General features: G+C 43.9%; 1 protein-coding gene across 1 annotated transcript in view; it reads right to left on the bottom strand.

The window, feature by feature from the left end:
- nid1a (nidogen 1a) overlaps positions 1 to 25,186 on the bottom strand; it is a 45,406-nt gene extending 20,220 nt beyond the window's left edge. The window contains exons 1-12 of the mRNA XM_063191674.1: positions 24,852 to 25,186; positions 22,393 to 22,524; positions 21,430 to 21,600; positions 17,493 to 17,707; positions 13,975 to 14,300; positions 13,329 to 13,469; positions 12,532 to 12,783; positions 11,188 to 11,388; positions 10,457 to 10,690; positions 10,026 to 10,166; positions 8,517 to 8,645; positions 6,958 to 7,101 (exon numbers count right to left, since the gene is read on the bottom strand). Coding sequence (XP_063047744.1) covers positions 6,958 to 7,101; positions 8,517 to 8,645; positions 10,026 to 10,166; positions 10,457 to 10,690; positions 11,188 to 11,388; positions 12,532 to 12,783; positions 13,329 to 13,469; positions 13,975 to 14,300; positions 17,493 to 17,707; positions 21,430 to 21,600; positions 22,393 to 22,524; positions 24,852 to 25,055 — 2,290 coding nt within the window. The 5' untranslated portion in view covers positions 25,056 to 25,186. The remainder of the gene's footprint in view (positions 1 to 6,957; positions 7,102 to 8,516; positions 8,646 to 10,025; positions 10,167 to 10,456; positions 10,691 to 11,187; positions 11,389 to 12,531; positions 12,784 to 13,328; positions 13,470 to 13,974; positions 14,301 to 17,492; positions 17,708 to 21,429; positions 21,601 to 22,392; positions 22,525 to 24,851) is intronic.
- Positions 25,187 to 27,036: the final 1,850 nt, after the last annotated feature.

Here is a 27,036-nt window from a genome sequence, read left to right on the forward strand (position 1 = left end):
GAGAGAGAGAGAGAGAGAGAAAGAGAAAGAGAAAGAGAGAGAGAGACAGCGAAGTGTGGACACATTTAACACTCATTTATTAAACCATTATCATTCACTCACGACGTTGTTATTTTACAGTTGAGCTGTCAGATAAAGACAGCAAAAACGTAACACATCTCCTCCACTAAGATCCCATCCCCATCCATCAGATAACACATTGAAAGTACAGCCAGTGCATCAGGGCACACTAACACCCCCCTGGCACCAACCACAATTATGAAGATTTCATTCACACCTTGCAAAGAACCCCCCCAGTGCCATTCATTCATTCCTCAGAGAGAACCACAAGAGGAAGGGAAGGAGCAGTCAGCCAAAACAGTAGTCCACTATCAGCTTGACAGTGCAGTAAAATAAATCTCTACAGTATGTCTCTCTATACAGCATTTATATATAGCTTGGCTCAGGCCTGTCTGTGTGTGTGTGTGTGTGTGTGTGTGTGTGTGTGTGTGTGTGTGTGTGTGTGTGTGTGTGTGTGTGTGTGTGTGTGTGTGTGTGTGTGTGTGTGTGTGTGTGTGTGTGTGTGTGTGTGTGTGTGTGTGTGTGTGTGTGTGTGTGTGTGTGTGTGTGTGCTGTAATGTAATGTGTATCTCTTGTGCCGAGCGGACACATGTGCAGGCAGGGGCGCTGACAGCTTTGGCCGAGCCCAGGACAAAGTCATCTGAAAGGGCCCCACTCCCCCACCCCACCTAATACATACAATGCAACGGGGGCCCAACTCTGAGCCCTCCTTCCTCTCTCCCTGGGCCAGGAACAACTAACCCCTTCGTCACCCCCCTGTCGGCGGCCCGGTGTGCAGAGATGGGACGGAGGGAGGGAGGGGATGGCTGGCTGGCTGGAGCTCAAGGGGCTCAGGACGGGTGCTGCTCTGCTGCTCTGCTCCTCTGCTGCTGCAGCTGGGGGAACTCAACTGCGGCTCGGGGGGATATGGGGAGGCCATACCAGGCCAGCCAGAGCACAGACTAGCATGTGTGCTGTGCAAGTGTCTAGCATATGTTTGGTTACTATTCTGTGTGTGTGTGTGTGTGTGTGTGTGTGTGTGTGTGTGTGTGTGTGTGTGTGTGTGTGTGTGTGTGTGTGTGTGTGTGTGTGTGTGTGTGTGTGTGGTGTGTGTGTGTGTGTGAGAGAGAGAGAGAGAAGAGAGAGAGAGAGAGAGAGAGAGAGAGAGAGAGAGAGAGAGAGAGAGAGAGAGTGAGAGAGAAAGAGAGACATGGAGAGAAAGGGACAGACAGAGAGAGAGAGAGAGAGAGAGAGAGAGAGAGAGAGAGAGAGAGAGAGAGAGAGAGAGAGAGAAGGAAGCGGGAAGATAGAAAGAAGTGGCTGTGCGTATGTGTGTGTGTTTGTCAAGACAGAAAGGAAAACCAGACGGTGAGAGAAAGAAAGAGGGGGGTGGCAAAAGTGCATGTGGGTGAATGTTGAGGTCAGAACAGAGAGAGAGAGAGAGAGAGAGAGAGAGAGAGAGAGAGAGAGAGAGAGAGAGAGAGAGAGAGAGAGAGAGAGAGAGAGAGAGAGAGAAGGAGAGCGTGGTAAAACCCCCATCTGTGACTCATCTCTGCCTTCTCCAGAGTCAGCTCTCCTCCTCTCATCTCCTCCTCTCATCTCCTCTCCACTCCACTGCCCCTCTCCCCACTCCTCTCCTCCCCTCTCCTCTTCTCCCCTTCCCTCTCTCCTCTTCTCCACCCCTTTCCTCTCCTCTTCTCCTCTCCACTCCTCTCCTCTCCTTCCCTCTATCCACTCCTCTCCTCCTTCCTTCCCTCTTTCCTCCCCTTCCTTCCCTCGCTCCTCTCCTCTCCTCCACCACACTTCTCTGCTCTCCACATTCCTGTCTGCTCCTCTCATCATCAGACTGTCTGCTGTGCTACATCTTGTATTACACTACTGCAGATGGATGACTGCCTGCACACACCTCCATCCCAGAGTAAGTATAGCACCAGAGGGAAGTCACAGTAGCCCGCGAAACCTTTACACAGGATCTCATACTTCACATAACATTTCATACCCATGGTCTGGCTGTGGTAACATTCAATGCTGTTGTTTCAAGCACTTTCTTCTCTTACTGCTAGGTCAGCAAAAAAATGCTCATGGAAGTTTAGAGTTTGTTTTTCATCCAATTGGTAAAACTTGGACAATGATTTTCTGTGGTTGATGATTCGCTGGGAAAGACTCTGCTCAAGACAATCGTACCAATGCCTGTGAAGATTCTCATAATTCATATTACTGTAGTCAAAAGAGTTGAGTTGTAGGCAACTGGTCTCGTTAGCTCCAAAAAGACAATCCAGTAGTCTACACAGCCAGTAATTGTAAGATTCTCTCTTGTTCTCTCTGGCTAAACTTCTTAGATAATGGAACACAGCCAGGGCCTGTTTACAACATGTTGGGAAGTGTGAGGGTCTGGTAAGGTTTAGTACATCAGGGCTCAGACATCACAGCGTTAGACTTCAGATGGGACTTTTACTTCAGATATCACAGCTTTGGACTTCAGATGGGACTTTAACGCCACTGGAGCTATGCCTTTCATACCCCTTTAACTAAGAAATGTTAAAGGAAGCTATGTGTTTATTTGTGAAATGTGTGACATTGATACAATGCCATGGACATTTGAGGATTTCTTTTTTTTTAAGATGTCAGGAGAATTACCATGTACGAAAATGACACTGACCACTGGAGATACACTTTGGCATTTTGTTAGAAGACAATGCTCATTTCATGGAGGACAATGTGCCTCAGATCTAATGCTTTACATACTAGCATACTTTACATAATTATTATAGTAATGTACACAGACAGAAACGTACTTCATCAGTAAGTTTGACAGAAACAAAACTTAATCAGTTCAGCCTTCGATTCCACTTCATCAACTCTTAACACGGTGTTATGGTGTTGGTGGGGAGCAGAAGGAGCCATTGGTGGAAATGTGTTTCTGATTTAAACCTTCATATTGTTAGAGCAGGCCCCGGGTCTGGCTAATGTCTTTGTCACAGTCTCCAAAACACACACTAAACCATCTGTGTGGGATGTCTGAGTGTGTGCATGTGTGTGTGTGTGTGTGTGTGTGTGTGTGTGTGTGTGTGTGTGTGTGTGTGTGTGTGTGTGTGTGTGTGTGTGTGTGTGTGTGTCTGTGTGTCTGTGTGTGTGTGTGTGTGTGTGTGCGTGTGTGTGCGTGTGTGTGTGTGCGCGCCGCGCATGTGCGGAATGTGTGTGTGTGTATGGAATGTGCTTTTATGCATATGTGCATGCCTGCGTGTTTGTCTTCCCATATGAAGGTTGGAATTCTGTACCAGCCACTGGACAAAGGCTGTTAGAATATGAATGAAAGTGGCTGGTCAGTTTTACATTAAATTGTGCTTTATCCAAAGCGTCGTACAGTTTTCACAACGTATTGGTTACAATCCCCAGTGTAAGGTGTGGCTTGGTGGTTCGGCCATGGAATGAAACCGAAAAAAAGGATTTCAAGTCCAGAGACTGCTCACTCTAAAACTTGATTCAGCCTTTGGGGTGTGCACAAGTTCCCTTCTCCACAGGTTGGCTGCCTTAAGCTAGATTTATGCTTCGGACGCATAGAATCTGCGTCCGTCCGTTTTCTGTCTATGCGAGTCCACGCCCCCCTCTCAGAGGCTCTGCGCCCGTCATCGAGCGCCTCGAAAAAATTCTAACTATCCGTCGGACGGACGCGGAGTACGCAGACAAAAAGGCGCTATGATTGGTCGTCTCGCTACTTTCTTGTTCTGTTCTTGTGGCAGCGCAATGCCAGTAGTTTGCGAGAGCAGAGCTGTATTTTGTTAAAAACTTTATTAACTTTATTAACAACTTTATTGTGTGTAAATATGTGTCAATACACGAAGCTACAAGCTAATTAACAAACAATGCATCAGTTGAACACTCGTGGCACAATGCCTGCGGTTTTACTACCGTTCCTCCACCGAATGTAAACACACATGGGCAGAATCAACTGTCTTTACATGCTTGCATTTTCTGTTCGTGAAAACAGACTGGGTATGTCAAATAATGATACCAGTGCATTGCCTTTGCAATTTGTGTGAAAATACCTAGCTAACCGGGATAGAAAGCAACATTGCTTAATAATGACCGCAGTGCTTACAATGTAGTGAAAGTAGTCTAATCGCGCAATTTCAAATGTGGCTCGCGACGAGACCTCGGACCTCGCAGAACTCGCAGATGCATGAATACAATGTTGGTTCGTGGCCACTCCCACGCGAGTTTTGACGAGCGCAGTTGCAGAAGTCTAATCTGACCTTTACTCATTAGCATTTCAGTCATGGACGAAGGCCGTAGCAGAGAGAGTAGAGAGAGAGAGGTTACATTGGCCGATTGTTTCCGGGTTCTATTATTGCAAGGGGGAGGGGGGGATCCCCCTTTAGGCAGACCTAAGGACTGTTCTATTCAATGCTAGGAGCATTATGACATGCCCTTTTAGGCAGACCGGAACCTGGTGACATTAGGTGCCCATAGAAACCTATTATGTTGGCATAGCTCTATATACTTAAAGAATATCTGGCCGTAGGGAAGACCACCAGCATAATGCGAAAGTTCTTTTTTCCACTATTGACCACCTGCTTAATCCAACACATAGCAATAACAACCTAAATGCAGCATCACATGCCAAGTGCGAGGAATTTGCTAGATTTTTTAATAAAAAGATTGCCGACATTAGAGAAGGCATCCAAGGTGGAAACGCAGCAACCTCTGTCGCCCACTCAGGCGATACACCGAGGGGAGGGTTAAACCCCCCTAGGAGACCTGAGAGCTTCCAAAAGTTTTGTCCAATTACAGAGGACGACCTCTGTAAAATAGTCAGGGAAAGTAAGCAGTCTACCTGCAGCCTTGACGCGATCCCCACATATCTGCTAAAAAACGTACTTGGTTGCTTAGCAGCACCTTTACTGCAAATTGTTAACACCTCTATGCTTACAGGCATTTTTCCAAGCTCATTCAAAACAGCCATGGTAAAGCCACTCCTAAAAAAGACAAATTTAGATCAGAATTCTTTAAACAACTACCGACCTATATCAAACCTCCCCTTTATAAGCAAGGTACTAGAAAAAGTTGTATTTAAACAGCTTAATCAACATCTGGCTGGGAATGATATCTTGGAAAAATTCCAATCAGGCTTTAGAGCCAACCATAGCACCGAAACAGCACTAACCAAAATAATAAGTGATCTTAGGCTCAACACTGCCGCAAACAAAGTTTCAGCACTTATCCTCCTCGACCTCAGTGCCGCCTTTGACACGATAGACCACAACATACTAATTGACCGCCTTGAATCTTGGGTAGGCTTGTCCGGTCACGTCTTAGAGTGGTTCAAAACATATATTACAGGAAGACAGTTTTTGTCACCATCGGAGAATACGTCTCCAACAAGTATGATGTTGCCTTTTGGAGTCGCTCAGGGTAGTTGCTTGGGCCCTCTCCCCTTCTATCTCTATATGTTGCCCCTGGGCTCCATCATCAGAGAGCACAATGTTGATTTTCATAGCTATGCCGATGACACTCAACTATATCTCTGTCGAGCCTAGCCAAACCACTGCCATTCATGCCTTGACTAAATGCATGTCTGCCATTACAGATTGGATGAACAGTAACTTCCTAAAATTAAATGAAGATAAAACTGAAGTGTTGCTCATTGGGCCTAAGAAAAAACGTGCAAAACTCCACTCAAGCCTAGGTGACCTAAGCATACACATTAAAGATAAGGTTACTAGCCTAGGTGTGGTCATAGACTCGGATTTGAGCTTTGAGCCTCACATCAACAAGATAACATAAATCTGCTTTCTTCCATCTTAGAAATGTCAACAAAGTGCGCGGCTTGGCCCCCCGACAAGACGCTGAGAAACTTATTCATGCCTTTGTCACCAGTAGGATAGACTACTGCAATGCTCTTTTCTCTGGTCTCCCAAAAAAAATTAATTGACAAAATTGCAACTCATTCAAAATTCTGCGGCAAGAATCCTAACAAGAACCAGATGAGAGAGAGCACATCTCTCCTGTCTTGGCAGACCTGCACTGGTTACCTGTCTCATACAGAATCGACTTTAAGATTCTGCTCACAGTATTTAAAGCATTAAATGGACTTGCCCCTAGCTATATCTCAGACATGCTCTCTTTTTATGCCCCTGCTCGAGCTCTCAGGTCCACTGATGCCAAGCTGCTAAGGACCCCCACCCCCCCGCAGAAGAAGATCGGCGACGCCGCGTTTGCCTGCTATGCGCCCAAGAGATGGAACACCCTCCCCATCGAGATCCGATCAGCCACCTCCGTCGACTCCTTTAAGAAGCAGCTGAAGACCCACCTCTTCATCCTTGCCAACTCCTAGCTGCCAAGACGTCATAGTGTCCCAGCCGCCGCAGCGCCCTTACTACTCGCAATCCAGCCCTGGCAGGGGGCTCCCCTAGGTGGCCGCTGGTCCCTGCCTGAGGTTTTCTTCCTGACTACAGGGGGTCTTTTTTTTCAGACCTCACTGAGCTTTTTTTCCACTCACAAACTATGAATCAAGCGAAAGGGAGTTTTTCCTCACCAGGGGCCGCACCTGAGCGCCCAATCTCTGTGTGACTATCTATGACTTATGATAGGCCCAGCCACTATGGACCGTACACATCTAAGAATCCTGGTCCTAACCTACGTTGACCTTATGACTCTACATTCTCTGTCTATCTCTTCTTCCTCTGCCTTCCTGCTTTTTCTGCCTCTCCTCTATACCTCTCCTTTTAAATCTATCTCTCCTCTCCTTTTAAATCTATCTCTAACAATGTTTTTTCCCATTTGTTAAGCACTTTGAGTTACATGCCTTGTATGACACAGTGCTATACAAATACAATTATTATTATTATTATTATTATTACCACAGCATCTACATGTATCTGTGTGTGTATCCTCCTTTTCTCCGCAGGTCAGGCCTACCTGAGCAGTGGCGTCCGTCTCCCACGTATCCAGGCAGGCAGGAGCAGACGTAGGCGGAGCCGCCGGTGTAGCTGCACTGGGCCCTCTCTGGGATGTCGCAGTCATGGCTGCCCTCCTTGCAGTGGTTCACTGGACGGCCGCTCTCTATCACAACAACCCAAGATTACATTACACTTTTAAAAAAGAAAGACACCTGGTAACACTTGATACATATATAAGTGAATGACGCAAAGGACAGCATTCAGATTTCTTCAGATTTTCCTTCGCCATTACACGCTGAAGAAAGCGTCTGCCTGCAACATTCGTATGCATGTAAAGAGAAAATCTGAAGAGTGCTGTCCTTGTCACATTCACTGATCTATGTTTTATGTGGGATTCAGCAACCAACTGTGTTAATCATTAGGCGATAGTGTGAGCGCGTCTCCTCCACTTTACAACACTTGATACATTACAGTTGATAGCCTGACACGAGTGGCAAAACTCTGTGGCGATGCTACAATGATTTGCGCCCCAGACAATGCCCCGTCATACATTTTCTTAGTTCAATAGACCGCCCCTGGCCCCGTCCGGTGCCCCAGTCGACTCCGAATCGTTTGGGATAAAATGCTTATAACATGCTTATAAAAACCACTAACACCATGTTATTATTTCAATACTGTGGTAATAGCACACAAATAACATGTTAATAGCGCTAATTCGTGGCTTTCCCAATGTCAGCGGGTGGGGTTTCATGATGATGCTGCCCCATCCCATGTGCCGCCTCAGCTTGAGTTTGTCCACTACTTTCCTTAGTTAACACTTCTATCTAAAGCGGCTAACAATTACTTTGCTACATAGTATTGAATACAGTCCCTGGATCAATCTGGGGTTACGTGCCTTGCGTTAAGGGCATATCTGTGGGATTTGAACTTGCAGCTGTCCAATTCCAAGACTGACTTCCTAACCATTAGGCTATGGCTTACCCACCCAACCCAAACAAACAAACAAACAAACAAGAAAACCCGGCATCAGTCATCAGCTCATCAAATCAATGGCCACGTGACCACTGGGGTGAGGCGGTGGGACACTTTGATTGGAGCAGACAAGAGGAACTAAAGTGGCCTCAAATGACTAACATCCTGACGCTGATTAAGACTTATGGGGCGTGTCTGTCTGATGTGAAGAGGCACTCACAGGGGCATAGTGTGGGAGCGCAATTTAAAAAAAATAAAGGATGGCATTGAACATCTGAATCCGTCACAATAAATGACTTACAACTACATGTCAGTTTGAAGTCTTAATCATACACATGCACACAAGACAGACAGGTGATTAAATGTGTACAAAAAAGCCCTCTTTCTCTACTTCTCCCACTCATTCTTTCTTCACACAAACACACACACCAACTAAATTACAACACAGACACACACACAGACGCACGCCTGCGCACACACACTCAGACGCGCGAGTGCACACACACACACACACACACACACACACACACACACACACACACACACGCACACACACACGCGCACACACACACGCGCACACACACACTGTGGTAAAACAACACTTACCAATACAGGTATTGCCATCACTAGCAAACTGGTAGCCCTCGACACACTCACAACGGAAAGTTCCGGGCTGGTTGTTGCAGACGGCATGGGCACTGCACACCTGAGGGGAGTCCTTGCATTCGTCGATATCTGCAGTGCAGAGTACAGAAGACAGTTGCCAGATGTGACTGATGATTTCCAGCCCAATAAATTCCTCAAACATCGCCTGGCTGGAATCCCACTAAACCCCAGCCAATTTGAACTAAATTCTATTGATTTCTGTAGCCATAAATCTTTTCAGAAAAACCCGCCCAATCACTTTTTTCCCAACCGTCCTGAAGAAACCAATTGGGTGCAGGAGCCGCCCAATCTGGCAACACTGGACATGAATGGAGATGAGGAGTTGTGTAATCTACATGGGCCACCACTACACTCACTTCCTCTGGCAATTATCATTCAAGAGGACTGCTGGCTATCTCCAAATCGCATGCACTTGTTATCTGGCTATCGGTTCACGTCTTGCTTCCTACTTTTGACTGTTTCCACTGAGCTCACCCGTGAGGGACAGAGAGAGGGACAGGAGGATAGCATCAGGTTTAGTAATTACAGATGTTTTGAAGATAGGATCTTGACCCATTTCCAACATCCCCCGCCCCCCTTCTACACGTCTCTGGCTCCTCCACCTTTCCCATTTGGGAATATTTGGAAAAACCCTCGATCCTACTGGCAGGGGCTTCAAGCCTGCTGGACAACACAGGCGGAAATGGCAGGGCACATTAGGCCCTTAAATGGCTGGCCCATGGTTCCCCGCTCTTTAAAATATCAAGCACAGGTCAAGGCCAGAGGTTTGTTTACGAATCTCACCACCAAAGCATAATGTTTAGAACGAGTGAAGCCCCCACAGAAAAAAAAGAGGAAAGGAGGAGAGGAAGGAAGGAAGGAGATAGTGTGGAATTCTTTCTTCCCTGAGAAACTTGTAAGTGAAGGACCAAAGGAGGACGATTTGAAACGGTGAGTGATTGTAATCTGTGTTTTAACGTCCCACACTTAACGGCTGCTGCGATGACTTTGGATACACAAACAACATAAATTGGTGTATCTAAGTAATACAAACTGCTTTAAATCCATGGAGAGCCTTCGTGACAGTGTTTGTCCCGCTTCCCACCTCAGGGTAAACGAGTTTCCACCAACAGGAAATTAAAATCATTAAACCTCAAAATTAGACAATTACATTAGAGAAGTATGTGTGACCCAAGACGCTTCATCAAATGCTTTCAATTCGAATGCTCTTGACCCAAAGGACTTAAAACCACCATTTTGGGTAGGATAGGAATAATATTGTGATGATGTATTTTTCAAGGATCGGGGAAAGGGGAAGGATTGGGCGAATGACCTTGGGCCAGACTCAAAACCGCTGATTTATGGTACGCCAGTTGAGCTGTGACACTCAATTCAATTCGTTTAGAATTTGATTATGTCATTAACACATTGCAGTAACATGCAGAGGGCAGATGGTAATCAGATGGTTACCGTAGCAGATGCGCCCATCACCAGTGAAGCCAGTGGCACATTCGCAGGTGAACTGGTTGCCCTCTCCAGCGTGGCACATGGCATTCGTGTCACACCCGTGACGGCCTGAGTAGCAGGGGTTCTCTCCCTCACCACCCCCACCTAACAAACAGACCACAGAAAATGAAATCATTACAAGCCAGAAATTATTATATCAAGTTTTCATAGTCTGGCTAGTATAACAACTATCTACAAACAAAACTGGATAATATTTGTATAAATGATTTCAGGCACCAAGCCTGAGAACTTTCAGTCCAAGAATTAACCAAATAGTTAAAAATTGTCCATTGCGCATTTTCGACCATCGACTGTTTTCATCGCTGTGAGTCAATTTGAGTACGGTAAAATAATTGAACAATTGCAGTTGTTGTAAGCGAAGCGTGAAAGCTCACCGTTCATGTCTCCGATCTTGTTGCTCATGGCGTATCGCATGAGCTGGTGCGTGGTGTCGTACATGACCATGACGTTCTCCACGCGCAGCATCTGCGTGGTGGGGGCCTTGCGCGGGGCCTCGTTGTGGGGGCAGCTCTGGTAGGTGATGGTCTCCCTCCACTGGTACCGCCGTGTCTGCGTCGTCTCGTCCTCCAGGCTCACCACGTACTCGCGTGTGGACGAGGATGTAACGACTGGTGACGATACATTTTTTTTAGACTTTGTATGGTTTTTTGCCGCTAGCAGTGACTCTAGTCTACAGTATCAGCCGCTGTGCTGGTTTGACAGTAACAGTTTGTTTTTGTTTTGTTTTTTTTGGGGGGGAGGGTTCACCCAGATTAGATATCAATGGATTACTGAAGAAGTATGGCTGGGAACCAGAGGTTCTGAAAAATGAAAGGAATGATATGTAATGTTGCATTAGGGGAACACTATATGGTAAAAACATGCTTCTTATGCATTTTTGCTGCTACTCAAGAATATATATTTTTTTAAATTAAGGAAAACCATACTTGAAAGGCACCTTTAAATTATCAGTAATAATGAATGCAATTAAATGAAGATGATATTACTTCAAAGACATTCCACTTAAACTAATTGAATTGCTTGCCCCACTCCCCCCTCCCCCCAAAGACATTGAAACATGAAAAGCAGCCCTTGTGGTGTGTCAGCCAGCACCGCTACTACTCACTGTTGTTCGAGTACTGGTAGATCTCTGTGTAGGGGTCGATCTGCACGGTTGCCCCCGCAGGCAGCTCGGGGACCCGGCCCTCCAGCTGGGTGTCAACCACCAGATGGTCGTGCTGGTCGATGCCTTTGAACTCCTGGGTGATGGTCAGCTTCTCGCCACCCTCCAGGAAGGTCACCTCGGCCTTACGCGTGAACTCTCCCCCTGTGTGTGTGTGTGTGTACAAGTACGTACGTATATATTTAGGAAAGGGGTCAACAGACATCAATTTTGTCTGTGTGTGCGTATTATCTTAAGGGAAGAGGTCAGCAAACACTGTGCCTGTCCATCCGGGCTACCGTTTGACCTAAATGTCAATTGGACAATCATTCTACATTCGTCTATAGCGTAAACGTTAACAACTTTACATGGTAATGAAGAGATCATGTAAAGACTTTTCCAGCAACATCCTACTGCATAGTCTTTGGCTTAGCGATGATGCTGAGGTTACTGAAATAGGCCACGGTTTCATTTTGGTCAATGACCTTAAACACTCCCCATGTTGACCCTCAAATAACTTCAAGGTCCCTACAGAGTTATAACCCAGTAACAAGATACAGCTTGGTAAATTGAGCTTTTTCCAAAATGTGCAGGATAAAGGGCAATAACATCTCTCCTTTCAAGAAAATGCCTCCCCTCAAGCGCTCTGTCTATTCTGGTTTAAAATCCTCAATTCCGGAAATAGCTGCCAACACACATTGTCTTCAGTATTTCCTCTGTTCGCTGATTGCCCAGTAAATAATCAATGTTGACATTCGCATAGTTACAGCACTTTGCCTTTGTAAGGGAAGCTAACCTATTATCAGGGAGTTATCCCTTAGAATAACCAGATATACAATATTCAATAACCACTGACGGTTTGTGTAAGTGTATATATTTAAACTGATTGCTCATGAACTGAGGACTCTGAGACAAGTGAAAATGGACTTGTTTCCTCTCATCTAGGTCAGAAGAACCATCCTTAACTTAAGTGGCGCTAGCCTGGCTAAGATCTATCTATATCTTGATTTCTAGTCAAAATGGACGATTTGATAATGGGCATTCTTATGCTAGGGTGTAAATTGCATGCTATAGTAAAATGTATACTGCAATTAATCATTTTTAATTTTACTGAATACACATTTGTAAGCACATTGAATGATGATTGACTATTAAAATATGCTACCTTTATACTTTTTGATTCATTGGTTGATGGATTGATTGATGGATTGATTGATTGATTGACTGACTGACTGACTGACTGACTGACTGTGTAATTGATTGATTGATTGATTGATTAATTGGGCAGAACTGTTATCCTTGTCTTACCGACGATACTGAAGCCGTTGATGTATCCGGGCTGCTCGAGGGCGAAAGCCCACCCGATGGCGCTGGCCATGCCCGAGAGGGGCAGCAGGGAGACGCCCACGCTGATGGGAATGGCACTGATGGCCACATAGGCGCGGCCATCATTGGACACCACGTACGAGTGCAGGTCGTTGCTGGCAAAGTCCACGGGGTAGCTGGCGCTGCCCACGAAGACCTTGCCGTGCAGCTTGCCGTTCATCCGCTGCGGTTTCCCTGGCAGCGAGGAAAGAGGAAAACAGTCAAACAGACACCACTCACCATTTAGCTGTGGCCTAAGAAGGTAGCCGGTTTGAATCCCACAGCAGAGAAGACTATGGAGTGAGGGAGTAAGTAAATAGCCCTCTCTTGAACCCTAATTCCATGGGCCATGGTGGGTTTTCTGCGCAAGAACTTTGAGCTCCAATGTGCTCCAGGAGATACATACAGGTATACCCGATGCCCCTATAACTACAACCCTCTGGACAGCGGCAGAAAAGTTTGATTCAACATGACATCCAATCCCCAAAGACATCGTGTCCCCAAATCCCCAAATCATCCAATCCCCAAAGACATTGTGCATCGGCCATGTTGCGTATTAACAAGCAGATATCTTTGGATCGGAATGTCTGCAATCCCCATGGAGCTACTGTATCTGTCAGAAAAAAGCTAACACAGCAGCGCACATCCAAGGATACAGTAGACATATACAAAAAAGGAGCAGGAACTATTTATAGACATAAACACACATAGTCAAGTTGGAGGACCGAAGCTGAACTGACCTTCGGGCACACACTGTTTTCCGTTGCCATAGTAGCCGGCCCTGCAGTGGCAGCAGTAGCCGCTGGCGTGGTCCGTGCAGTCGGCGAACGGGGAGCACTTCTGCCTGTTGTTCTCGCACGTCTCCGAGTTGTAGGAGAACACTAGCAAGACACACAGAGCGGTCAAATGTCAAAGGTCAGAGTTCACAGACAAACAAGGCAGCCGACATCCAGTCTCTCGCACTTTTTGTGTGTGTGTGTGTGTGTGTGTGTGTGCGTGTGTGTGTGTGTGTGTGTGTGTGTGTGTGTGTGTGTGTGTGTGTGCGTGTGTGTGTGTGTGTGTGTGCATTCATCACAACAAGGTCTGCACTGTATCCATTCAAGGCTCTATTTAACTCAGTTAAACGGAAGTGGAGGCATTTCCAACGGTTGAATTTGCAACCAAAAAAAATAGATTCCTCATATTCCTCCTATGATTTTTTTCCAATTGAAAAATGCTTCAAATCCGTTGAACCACTTTGTATGTCTGTACAATGTACTGTATCGCATGTTTGACTCCAAAAACTTGTGTGAACATATATTAATTCTCCCTCTGTTTAACATACCATGTACGGTATACCACAATGATTAGTCAGCGGTGATGCACCAAGCGTATTTTAGAGCTCACCATTGACCTGAATGTCACTGTCCAGGAGAGCGACGTCGTCCGCATGCTGCTGGGGCTCGTACTGCACGGGGTGGATGGGCAAGGGGTGAGCATGGCCCCTGTAGACGTCCTCCAGCAGCTCCTCGGCGATGGGGTTGTAGGTGGGGTACTCCAGCACCTGCTGCTGGCCCTGGCGGTGCAGGTTGGGGTAAGAGGGGGGAGCAGCACGATCCTCCTCTGCGTCCTCCGGGGGCAGGTAGGGCACTTCCCCGGGGGCCACGTTGGTGAAGTACGGGTGCGTGCCGATCTCGTACACCCACACCCCGCGCTTTCCAGAGTTAGTCTTCCTAGTGGTCGAACAAAGAGCAAATGTGTAGGCTAGTCCTCTACTGGAGAGGGGCTCAACAGCAATCTGACTGCCACTGTGCACCAGTACATTGCTATGACATCAGGGACAATCCAGTGTTTCCCATACATTGAGGAAACTATGGCGGCCCGCCATAGTTTAAATTTGGCCGCCATAGTTTACGAAAATGTAAAAAAAAAAAAAAAAAAAAAAAAAAATTAAAACTTTTTTTTTTTTTTTAAAACGATATCCGTTTTTGTTAAAAACGATTTGAATTACGATTTTGCATTTCCTTCGCATTTTCCTCCTGGAGTAAATACATCCTACAGACTCTGTATTGGTTAGATAAGTAGTCCCACGGTAACAGAATGAGGGGAAAGCATTATTAGGAAGTGACCGTAAGGGTATTACAGTTGATTCATGTGTGCACACATGTAACATCGGGTGAGTAACAGAACATGTGCGCAACGATGCGTTATGACACGCCGATATGCGAGGATCTTCGTCCAAATCGCTAGTCGCATGCATCATCGCTAACTGCGTTTACATCGCGTGCCGCGTGTAAAGGAAATGTTTGTTGTTGACATGTATGGAATTCACTTCAATTTGTGCTGTTTCTTGCTTCAGTTGTGGACAAAACGATTGGCCAAACTCACAATAGACAGCCTTTGCTGTGCTACTGTCCCAGAGAGCTGAAAAAAAAACCTTCATAGAAGAAGTCACTCTTAACAGGGGTGTTAACCAATCCAATGAGTTCTCTCATTGCTCTCTCTCTCTCTCTCTCTCTCTCTCTCTCTCTCTCTCTCTCTCTCTCTTCTCTCTCTCTCCGTCTCTCTCTCTCTCTTACTCTCTCTCTCTCTCTCTCTCTCTCTCTCTCTCTCTCATAGTAGCCTACTATTTACCCATAACAAATGGTGAATTTCTGAGCCCTTTTTAATTTGTAGCCTAGCCTATACCACTGAAGGCATGATAATGCTTCATCATATTTTAGAAATAGGGCCTATGTGCCTTTTATATACCAAATGTTTATCATTTTGAAATTGTTTCAGTTGTTTATGACTTGTGTATGACTGAAATTATCTCTGCATATTATCAGTACTGCATTGCTTTGTAAAGATAGGCTATTCAACACACTTTAAAAACATACTGAAAAGATACGGCCATAGTAGCCTACTAAAAACATTTTGTTCATAATAATGGTGATTAATAAATGGTGGTCTTAAATTTTCATACTGACATCCTTAAATTTGACTTGGTAGGTCACGGCAGACCATCAACTTCAAAAGTAGATCTTGGTTAAAAAAAAGGTTGGGCACCCCTGCTATAGAGAGAACCACAAGTGCTTGAAAGACAGGGATCAAAAGCCTAGTCAAGTTGTTGTAGTTAACTTGGGGTTTGGGAGCAACATAAAAAACCTTCAGAGAAGGGACAGTTGGGATGAGTTTACTAACACTCCCTAGGCTTTGTTTTACAGTTGTAATGAGTTTGGTGACAGACATGACACAGCAGAGGAGACATCGGGCTGCATACAGAAATTAATGTTGTAATGAATGTGAATATAGACATAAATGTGTAATGTTGTTGTTCAGCCCTTTTAATGGGAGGAATTTGGAAAAAAACTGGCCCTGTGACCAGCACCCCTCATGAAGAATGTGTACGCCTACAGATATGTGTGGGGGAAAAGGCATAGCCTACCCTCTAAGACCCTTTTTTGTCTATGCGTTAACAATTTCACAGTGCTCTTAAATTCTTATCTCTGCTCCTATTTTGTTTTATTATTGTTTCCCAGACCCCTGCATGAGGGACGAATGAAACTGAATGAAAAATTATTCACTGTACTGCATTTTTTGACAATGACAATGTACTACTATTATACAAGTCATGGGTAAAATCTTATGTAGCCTTAATTCTCAAAATATAAATGGTTGAAATATAGGCACAGGCCTACAGTTTCTCCATGCGCCAATGTCATACTGTAGTCATTGTTTTGGCGTTTTGCATTTACGCTGCAAGAATACAAACACCCCCCCCCCCCCCCCCCGGACAAAATAAACCCAGGCTGCCCCCATAGTTTCCAAAATTTCTGTGGGAAACACTGCAATCTTATGTAACAGATCAAGACTTGGTAAATACCATTTTGGTAACAACCAGCTCAAATAGAGGTTAAATAAAGTGGTTAAATTCAAACAAAAAAAGCAACACATATAGTATGCTGTAGTATATGTTTAGTATTAGCTAATATTCTTGCTTCAATATAATGACAAAAACAAAAGTGAACCATAAATGGGATTTTTTTTTGCAAGTGGACACCTTAAACAAAACCAAATCTCCTTAAAAGTCTCCTTGCAGAAAAAAGGTGTCACGTCTCAATGGCCCCAGAGCCACCACATCCTTCCATCTGGCTTCCAGTCCTATAAATATGACCTCTATTCTTTGCCAAGAACAATGTGGGTCTACACAACCCCCCACTCCACTCAGCATTACTCAACCCAACTCACTCTAAAGCTTCCTGAACATAATAGTAGGTCTTATCTCAAAACGTTAAGATATTGCCCATGCAATGCTCAGACAGTAGTACTGTACCACAAACATATATTGATGACACAAACAGGATATGATCTTATCTCACTGTCTTATAGTAATTCCTAGAAAGCAGTGGAGAGTTGCACAACTCCATAGCTCCACAGCAAAGTAAATTTAAAGTTTTATTTCTGCAGATCCACTGAACATGAACCTCTGAAACTTTACAATACATTTAGCATACCCTTTGAACCAAAGCGACTTACAAGGAGGACGTACAAAGCAAGAGTGTGAGGTGAATACAGAGCACAATAGTGTGCAAGTACTGTCGAACAAACACAGTGCACAAATACATACATTAGGACCTACTGAGTGTGCAAGAGGGATGAAGTACACAGCCCAGGTAGCAAAGTTTATCTGGCCCATTGTTGGCCCGATCCTTTTTTCGCAAGTGCTGACAGTCGGCCCAATTCTGGCTTTGTCCGCGGCCCAATAATGTTTTAGGCCCTATTACCGTATGCCGACAGTGTCGGCTCAGTGTTGGCTCAGTTACTGACAGTTATTTTCAGTGTCGGCCTAGTGTTGGCTCAGTTACTGCATAAAGTGACAGTTATTTTCAGTGTTTTATGAAGTGTTGGCTGAGTCACGGTAACCAGTGTTGCACTGAACTCACTCTGGAAGTTCCTGAACGGAGGCCTCGTCGTCCCCAGTGGTGCGATAGTAGGGCCCCTGCCTGGCCCAGAAGGAGGGCCCCGTCTTGCCCTTGCTGAAGCCGGCCTGCATCACGGCAGCCTGGGTGGAGGAGTACTGCAGGCTGTGCCTCGGGTACAGCAGGATGGCATAGGAGGTGGACTCCACCGAGGCAATCACCAGCTGGAACGTGTTCCTCTACACAGCAAAACAGACCGTCTGAATTCAACACTTTGAGAGTTGATTTAACATCTTCTGGAGTGTATTTGGTAACATGGTACTGTCTAAGTATTGATTAACACAACATTTTTGTTTTTACTGTGTATGTATCAGTGCTATTAAAAATATAGGCCTATACAGTATTATCACATGTAGTACCTGCACATAAAGCTCTCACAGTTGGCTATTAGTTAAGTTTATTTATCCCGAGGTAAATTAAGGTGCCCAACAGATACACAGTACGAGATATTACGAGATATATGAGATATACAAGATATACGAGAAATAATACACTCTACATTGCAAGACAATACAAGATACACATATACTTAATTGCAAAACATATTATGTATCACATGCGGGATAAAGTATGCAACATTGCAACATAAGTTCATGCTATTTTAGTTGTCCATTGTATTTATTGCACTGGATTCTATAATGTGCTAATATGCATACTTCTGCGTGTTGTATGCTGGGTATGTGTCAAGAACTAACATCAACTGGAGCCACATTCTGTGTACATGTAAATGGGTAGATGACGGATAGGCAGCAAAAAACATTTTTTTCACAAAACATTGTTTATGAGGGAAAAAAGTATATGTCTACGTAGTGCAGCAATTAATCTTTCAAAAAAATCCAAGTGGTCACAATGTTGGTCTATTCATTGATTATTTATTTACGTTGATAAAGCAATTTGCTGAAAATATGTCCTTTGGTGTGACGTTAAGAAATAAATATATTAAGTAATGTAGAAATGGCTTGATGGAGTTTTATGAACATTGTTACACTCTTCATATTTATTGCAATTTTTTAAAGTCTTAATTTAATGAGAAATTACCATTTAAGTATTTTTTTCCCCATTAGATGTGAGATTATTAGAAACCTTCGGGGAAAAACAGGGATATCTTTCTTTTAAATGTTCAAAATTGTCCGAATTTATACTAACTTTTCAGGGACGATAATTTGTTCTTCCCTAATGCAATATTCAGCGTTTATCAAACATATTGTTTAGCTCAAACAAATATTTGAGCGTTTAAAACATGTCACACCGTAGGACATTCATGTCACGCTAAAGGACAGAAATGCAAAACTGAGCCAGAAACAAATATATCAACATGATTATTTTGTCTTTTGATCATAATATAATGTTGTAGTCAATATGGACCTACACTTTACACTTATAAGTCTTTGAATCGTCGATTATCAGCCTATCGTAACTCTTAATGACAGCCATGCGGTCATTGAATGTAACCTGCAGAGCTCATAAGACTCATACTGAAGGGTGACCTTGGCATGACCATCACACTTTTGTAGGTATGCTATGACTGTCACACCATTGAACCTGTAGTGTGTAGTGGCCAGTGCCTGCTTGGTATCTCAAGCTGGACAGCACATTTATGCTGTATATTGAGCTCTCCACAGCATACTTTATTCATCTATACTCCTCTATATACTCTCTCACTGATCTTTCCTTCACTGTTACCGTTATATTTTTTGGTTATTTTATTTTATATCATTTGACGGTATCTAAAATCAACAGCAAATATTCATCAACAATGCATCAAAGTATAAATTCCAAAGGTCAATAAAGGAATAAGTAATTTGAATACACAATATTTATCTAGTCAAACAACAAAACAAAAAAATATATGTACTACCAGTTGTTTTAAAAGCTATTTCTCAAATATCTAGTCCATTGGTGTGACCTGTTTGTCCTCCAAAGTGTCACACCATAGGACTTTTACCATCACACCATAGGACTTTTACCATCACACCATAGGACTTTTGAGCTTTTTAGTTAATTTAAAGCCATGTCGTTGCCAACTGAAATACAATTTCACCTTTAGTAAGATGCATTTTCATACATCTACATAAGAAAAAAATATGAAAAATATACACTATTGTCAAAATGTATTTTATGGCTGTCACACCAAAGGACTACAAAACTAATACATCTTGTGGTAGCAAAACATAATTGATTGACTGAAGAACTCTGAGAAAAAAATCTAAAATCCACCCTTGCCATTGGCTTCTTAAGGGTCTAAAGTCACAATTTATGTACCGCTGGAGCTTCAGCAATAGATAATTATCCACAGAATTAACCAAAAAAATGATGTCACGCCACAGGACATTATTTTCTGCGACAAAGTTTCATAAGTCCATACGGTCTCAGTAAAACAGGAAAAAAATTAAGCCTTGCCACTTGCTAAAATAGACACCTTGAAAAACATCCCAGGGTTGTTTAGACAAATGAATGAGCTTTGAGTATTTATTTAAAAATGTTTTAATATGGAGAACCAGGCTTGCCTCAGTCACACCATAGGACAAATGTGACATTTGACTCAAAATTAAGTATACTTATTTAAGCTCTGGATTTATTACAAATTACTTTTTCACAACAACGACATTAGCTTAATCATTTAAAGCATTGACAATTTTGAAAGCATGAATTTACTTCATTTTAAGAGCCTGCGACAGCAAAATTTACACGTCACGTCATCTACCCAAATGCACTTGGCCAGTAAAACTCTGCCACCAACATAATGAACACATACCGATGCATCATGTCCCTAATGTATTCAAGAGATCTCCGTTCATACTGTATTTATAGTTATGAATAAGTCTTTCATGCAACAATGCGACTTTTGTGAACATGCTCTCAAGGCTTTCATTTAAAGTCCTGGTAGAGTCCAAATATCTTCTCCTGTTCATCATTTCTATGAAAGACTTGTTGCAAACAACCTTGATTATATTAGAACATAACCTCAATTCTGAGTGAATATGAACACCCCTGCAAAATAAAATAAAAATGCAGAAGGTTGACAGTGCACACACAGTAAACTTTAAATAACCCTATGTGACAGGGGTATCACTGCAAAGCTGGCCATTTAATGCCTGTGCTATGCTATACACACCCTGACAATGTAAGCAGGATATGTTTTAGTCTCCCTGGCCCACATAAAGAATTCCTGGAAAGCAGTGGAGAGAGCTGCTGAACTCCTTAGCGCAACAGCAAGTATTTGGCTGCAGTTTTGTTTTCTGTCATACTGAGTTCTTTTATTCATTGCAACAGCAACACATCATCAGTTTGGTGTAAATAACTCGTTAGTTCCCAAACTTTTTCAGCGGGGACCCCCTTTGTGACCCACCCACCAGTCTTAGCCAAGCAAACAAATTATGACATACATGTATATGTGTTAGTTGTTAATCTGTGGATATCCCGTTTTTATGCCATGTCCCTTTTGTCTGCGACCCCCCTGCATTACCTCCGCGACCCCCATATGGGTCCCGACCCCCAGTTTGGTAACCACTAACCACTAACCTACCTGTCTCTGGGACAGTTGCCAAATACATTTCATGTTCTCCACAACTACCACGGTTCTTCACTGTACTTGGTCATCAAAGGAACCACATTGTTTAGTGTGACTGTGCTCTGAATGCCATCTCTGGCTCTTTAGCTACACTTGTAGGCAGGGCTCTACATTCACTTTTTTCATCACCAGCCAAAATTAGCCAAACACTGACTCACTAATGGGTCAAAGTGGCTGGTAAATTGGCCTTTTCTACCAGCCAAACTGAAATTTCACCAGCATTTAGCTGGTTGGCTGGTGTTAATTTAGAGCCCTGCTTGTAGGTGTGAGCATGAAGGCCACAAGTCACCAGGCTCGCCCTCTCCTGTTCTGGGCCAGTCACCCGCTCACCCTGTTCTGCAGGCCGTCTCCTCGCGACTCGGGCTCGTGGGCTGCCACGTCCACCCAGGTGACGAGGAGCGAGTGCGTGGGCGTGACCTCGTCGTCGTCTGGGAAGGCTCGGCTGATGTGGTCCCCTGCCTGCTGCAGAGTGGCTGCACTCAGGTCCTGTCGGAAGTACACCTGGGAAAAGAAAGAAAGGATAGGCTTCAAGTTTTGGCAAAGGACGTGCTCAACTTCTTGGAAAAACGAAAGTCACGCACTGATGAAGGCTTGATAACCGAAACGCGTTTGCTTTTTGGACATGGTGGTAATATAAATAAATAATGAGACGCAGTTTGTGAATGCGGATTTTTCTTCCTTAAAAAGAAAGGATAGGCCCATGGCTTAACTTCCAGGATGAAAAGACTCCCTTGAATACAAGATAATTTTGTCTCAAAAGGCTATCTATCCCCTTAAGACCAATACATTGCTATTAAAGGTAGTTGTGTGTGTGTGTGTGTGTGTGTGTGTGTGTGTGTGTGTGTGTGTGTGTGTGTGTGTGTGTGTGTGTGTGTGTGTGTGTGTGTGTGTGTGTGTGTGTGTGTGTGTGTGTTTTCTTTTTTTTTTAAGTGCGCACTGATCATAGCCCAAGATAAAAACACATTCGCAGTGGAGATGGTCTAGTAATAATAATGATAATAAACACCAGAGTGAGGTTTGTTTCACTTTAATCCATTAAGACCTGAAACGCCTGGAAAAAACATTGTATGCCAAACATTGTCAGGAAGCATGGCGCCAACCTGTTGTGTATTTTCTGATGCGTTTCAGTGGCCTAGAAACCAATGGTTGGTGTAATAGTAAAAAAAAAAAAGACTTAGAACTATCCTCTTTGCTGGACTCAGTAGTTGAACTGTGCAAGAACGCTCCTGGTCTTAGTCGTATAGAACAGCTGTAATTATTTCTAGGTTTTAATGGCTTGATTGGGAAGAGCACCTTGCCCACGCCATCGCTGGTGTCCAGGTCGCCCTGCAGGGCGGCGATCATGCCAAAGCTGGCTGGCATCTTGCCCAGGTAGCTGCGCTCCTTCGTGGGTTTTGCCGTGGAGATGAAGCCATTGGTGTTCACCTAGAGTAGAAGACAATAGAATATAAGAGAACAGAACAGAATAGAATAGAATATATGGGGGTGGGAAAATTATATTCAAAGACAGCACGCAATGCAGCCAGTCAAAGCTACATTTGAGATGCTAGAGAGTGTGGAGATCTTCATTCTGAACACTATCAAAGCTGAAGCTATTTATCCACAGCAACTTCCAGTTATTTAGGTACAGGGTACTGGTTACTGCCCCTGGAGCAATGTGGCATAAGGTGTCTTGCTCAGGGACTCTTCAGCCATAGGTGTTGTTGGATACAAGCCCATTTCAAGACTACGTCTCATTAACCAGTAAGCGATGTCTGCCCACAGTACAATATGTGAGACAACATTGTAATTGGCTGGTTTGTCCAAACACACAAACAGGATGTCAATTGGTAGACATAACAGGCTGTGGGGGATCATCTGAAGAGGCGAGGGCAGCATCTACACACGCATGAGGGCCAGGGAAGGGACAATGACGGAGGACAATCATATGGTGACGGATGAGGTAATATCGTATTCTTCCCCGGCAACATTTTCCTGGCAAATGCAAAAACAGATCTATTTTTGGCAGGGCTTTCCTTCCTGTCTCGCTCCGATAGTCTGATGAAACCTAGACACATCATTTTGGGCTACTTCCTGTGACAAGCAGTGTTGCCAGATTGGGCTGCTTAGGATGGCTGTCTACGGGTAAAAATGGCATTTAGCAGAAAAAAACACCCACATTTTTGCCTTAGAAAACAATAGAATTGGGCTGGATTTAGTGCTTTCAGGCAGGTTTTGATATTTTTTTGGGCTGGAAATCTTCAGCCTCATCTGGCAACCCTAGTGACAAGCTGGATGAAATCAAAGATGTTGCTGACGAGAGACAGCATATTGAGAGAGACACACAGTTAACAGCTTTTACTAAAAACACTCACGCATGTGGTGTTATTAATGGATTTTATGAAAGGTGCTTGTCCTGGCAAATAAAACTGCTTTCACTTTGTTCTTGCATTTACAGTCTTTCATGTCGGGTCCAACAAAACTGATGTTAGCCTGCAGGGTACAGACAGTCTGACAGGTGTTGATTTTACAGGTTCGGGCGCATTAAACTTGGCACAACGCTGTGACAGAAATATGTGCGATGATGATGATGATGATGATGGTGGTGATGATGATGATGATGATTCAGCTGAAGTGAGTTTGGCCTGTAGTAGTACACACAGACTCACTGTCTGCTTTCTGTGGGTCATGACAGCCAGCAGGGAGTGTAATCGCTGCTCTGTTCCCAAAACACTAATTGGGATTAAATGTTGGTGGTTGGTCTAGTTTCAGAACTGCGGTGTGTGTGTGTGTGTGTGTGTGTGTGTGTGTGTGTGTGTGTGTGTGTGTGTGTGTGTGTGTGTGTGTGTGTGTGTGTGTGTGTGTGTGTGTGTGTGTGTGATGTGTGCTATTACATTCTCCTCTTCGCACTTGTTAATACTAAATCGCATAACTATGCACTGCAAGTAAGGACATGGCCCAACAACCTCTTCATTCTCATCTTCATGTGCAACCTCTCTGTAGACTGACTCAATAACAAGCTGCCATTTGTTTCAAAATAATATTTGTTTGTGCACACAAATGTACTGTGTCCACTATTTAAGAGCAGTCAGTGTTAAAGTTTTAATGTTAAAAGAGCAGTGTGAAACAACAGCCAGTGAAGGTACGACTCACAATGTTTCACTTTAAGTGCATCTGTAACAGAAGGCTCACATGGGCAATTAAGCAATGCCTTTGGTATTAGCAAAACATGGACAGAAAATAATACAAAACTTGGTACTACCCACTCAATGGCAATGGGGTGTGTGTGTGTGTGTGTGTGTGTGTGTGTGTGTGTGTGTGTGTGTGTGTGTGTGTGTGTGTGTGTGTGTGTGTGTGTGTGTGTGTGTGTGTGTGTGTGTGTGTGTGTGTGTGTGTGTGTGTGTGTGTGTGTGTGTGTGTGTGTGTGTGTGGTCATGCACCCCCCACCACACCCCTCCAAGGGGTCACTAAAGGGACTACTGACCTAACACATCTCTCTCTCCTTGTTTTGTGAAAACTTGAGCCACTTAACCAATTGAACTGTAACCAACACTGGCAGCATGTCTATTCAATTCACACGCAAAATAGGATTCAGACAATATCCGAAAGGTGCACTTTGTAGAGCGTAGCCTACAATAATGGTCTGAGGTCACAGTCCGCAATTACAACCCGAGGACAGACCAGTTTTGGTAGGCTACAGCAAGGTGTTAATAATTTAAGATATAGTTAATGTGAATCGCTGTTTGTTGCGTCTGTGTTAATTGAACACTTACGTAGATCTTGTTGAATTTGCCTTCATAAAACATCAGTGGGTGCTCCAGTGTAAACTCGCGCGTCTCATCATTCCCCGGTTGGAGCACTTCATCCCCGGCGCTCGGGCCGTAGGGAAACAACTCTTGCCGGCTAATTCCTAAAGCGCTGGTGCAGAGATCCAGGACCGTTAGCCATATCAACCAGTTTTGCCTTAGCCGACCCATAGCTTTGAATATTAAACCGAGCGACAGCGAGAGATGTTAATGGATTTTGTGCCGCTTCTGGGGAGCCCCTGTGTCCTATCGGTTCGCCCCTGCGCAGGGCTGTGTAGCGCGCAGAGAAAACTTGAACCAAAGTTGTCAGAGGGTCTTGAACAAGCGAGGGCGGAGAGAGTTGGACTGGGCGGAGTGGAGAGATTGTATCATCACAACATTTTGGGTCCGTATCCTCTCTTGCATTAACGATTTCTAACAACAAGGTTTACATCTGAGACAATAAATGCAGCCTATTAACCAAGAGAGTAAAATGTCGTGGAAAGGCAAGACTCTGAAACCACATCAAAGGACATAGTCAGAGTAAACTGACTCAGGCTGGCCCCAGCAGTGTTTGGCAAATGAGTAAGTAAAAGTAAATTAGTGGTCCAAAATCAGAGAGGGTTTTTTTTGTAAAACTTCTACCTGCTATGTGTTTTTGTGACACAGGAAAGGGGAGTTCCTGCGTGGCTTCCTCTGTGCAAATCCGATTGATTCACCAGATGCGCCAGATGTGGGTGACATTGGCTCTGAGTAGCCTACCTGTTATCCACAGCAAACCGGTGAACCAACTGATTTATAACAGATCCTACATATCTCGACAAGTGTGCCACTGCTTTCTCTCTATTTGTTATCTTTCTGTAGACATAGACCTGCTATATTTTCCGTTTTGTTTTTCTCTTCTGCTGCGTAGTGCACTAAAGCGGCCCAAAGTGTGGCAATCGCGTCGCCTCCAGAGACTGGCATCATGGCTGGGTGTTGTTCATGCTTCATGCCTATCCATTTGGGCCTATTCAAGCATTGTAACATGCACGGCATAATTCGGCTCAATCCATGCCGCAGAAACACGATAGGCTCCACCAAGTCTTTGAAAGAGCCACTATTAAACAAACACTGGTGTTGTCCGTGCGTCTGGGGGCCTGGATGCCATCCACATAGCCACCAGAGCATGGCCTGATTTTTTTCTTTTGGCAGACTCTACGTCATTAAAAAAACGGGCCAATATCATGGGGCATTGGACATCTAATTGAAAGGCGGCTTCAGAGGCGACAATTTGTTTGCGGTTGATGCTTATTACAAATAATAACCGGTTTCAGCTCATTTTTAAAAAGTGCACTGTACATCAGCGTTTGGCTGCTGCCGTTTGGCACACCAGGACAAAATATTTTCCTAGATTGCCATCTGGTGGCAAAACGATGTAACACACCACATCTTGCAGCAATCAGTAGGCCTAGTTAGGCAGGCTAGACTAGGCTACACAGTCTGTACAAATTGATTCACAGTTTGAAAACGTCTATGTCAGCTTAACATATATATATATATATATATATATATATATATATATATATATATATATATATATATATATATATATATATATAGATGATGAAAGTAAATTCAGCCCCCCAAAATTGTGCCGTGACCCTCCACATAGAATAATAGTCACCTTTCTACAAAGAACACAAGACAATGCAGGGCATTCATTTAACATGTGTCTACTGGTTGTTTCACAGTCCCGGGTTGTTGTTGTGTACTTTACATCAGGGAATGTATCATCGGCAGTTTGCTAACGACTGCATTAACAATAGAAGATATCAGCGTTCACGGACAGTGGCCACTTTGCACAATGTTTTTGATTCCAAATTAAAAATTTAGAATAAAATGGTTTCATCGAGTTTACATTGCACTTTCACTTAATTCCTAATTGTGAAGTGTTTACATGATATTTTCAAAGTGGAATTAAGTTCTAATCAGAAGTAAATGTCCCATGTAACCGAAGCCACAGTTTCATAAAAAAACATACATTCCATCACCAAGACCTTCAAAGGTGGCAAGCCATACTTTTTTCATTAAAAGCTAGAATATGTCTGTGGGCTAGGAAAACTAGTTGAAGTTTTTTTTTTCTAAATTGCGGTAGCCGTGGCCAAATGGTTAGAGAGATGGTCTTAAGATC

Source organism: Engraulis encrasicolus, chromosome 24 (genome assembly GCF_034702125.1).
Source record: "Engraulis encrasicolus isolate BLACKSEA-1 chromosome 24, IST_EnEncr_1.0, whole genome shotgun sequence".
Taxonomy (NCBI): domain Eukaryota; kingdom Metazoa; phylum Chordata; class Actinopteri; order Clupeiformes; family Engraulidae; genus Engraulis; species Engraulis encrasicolus.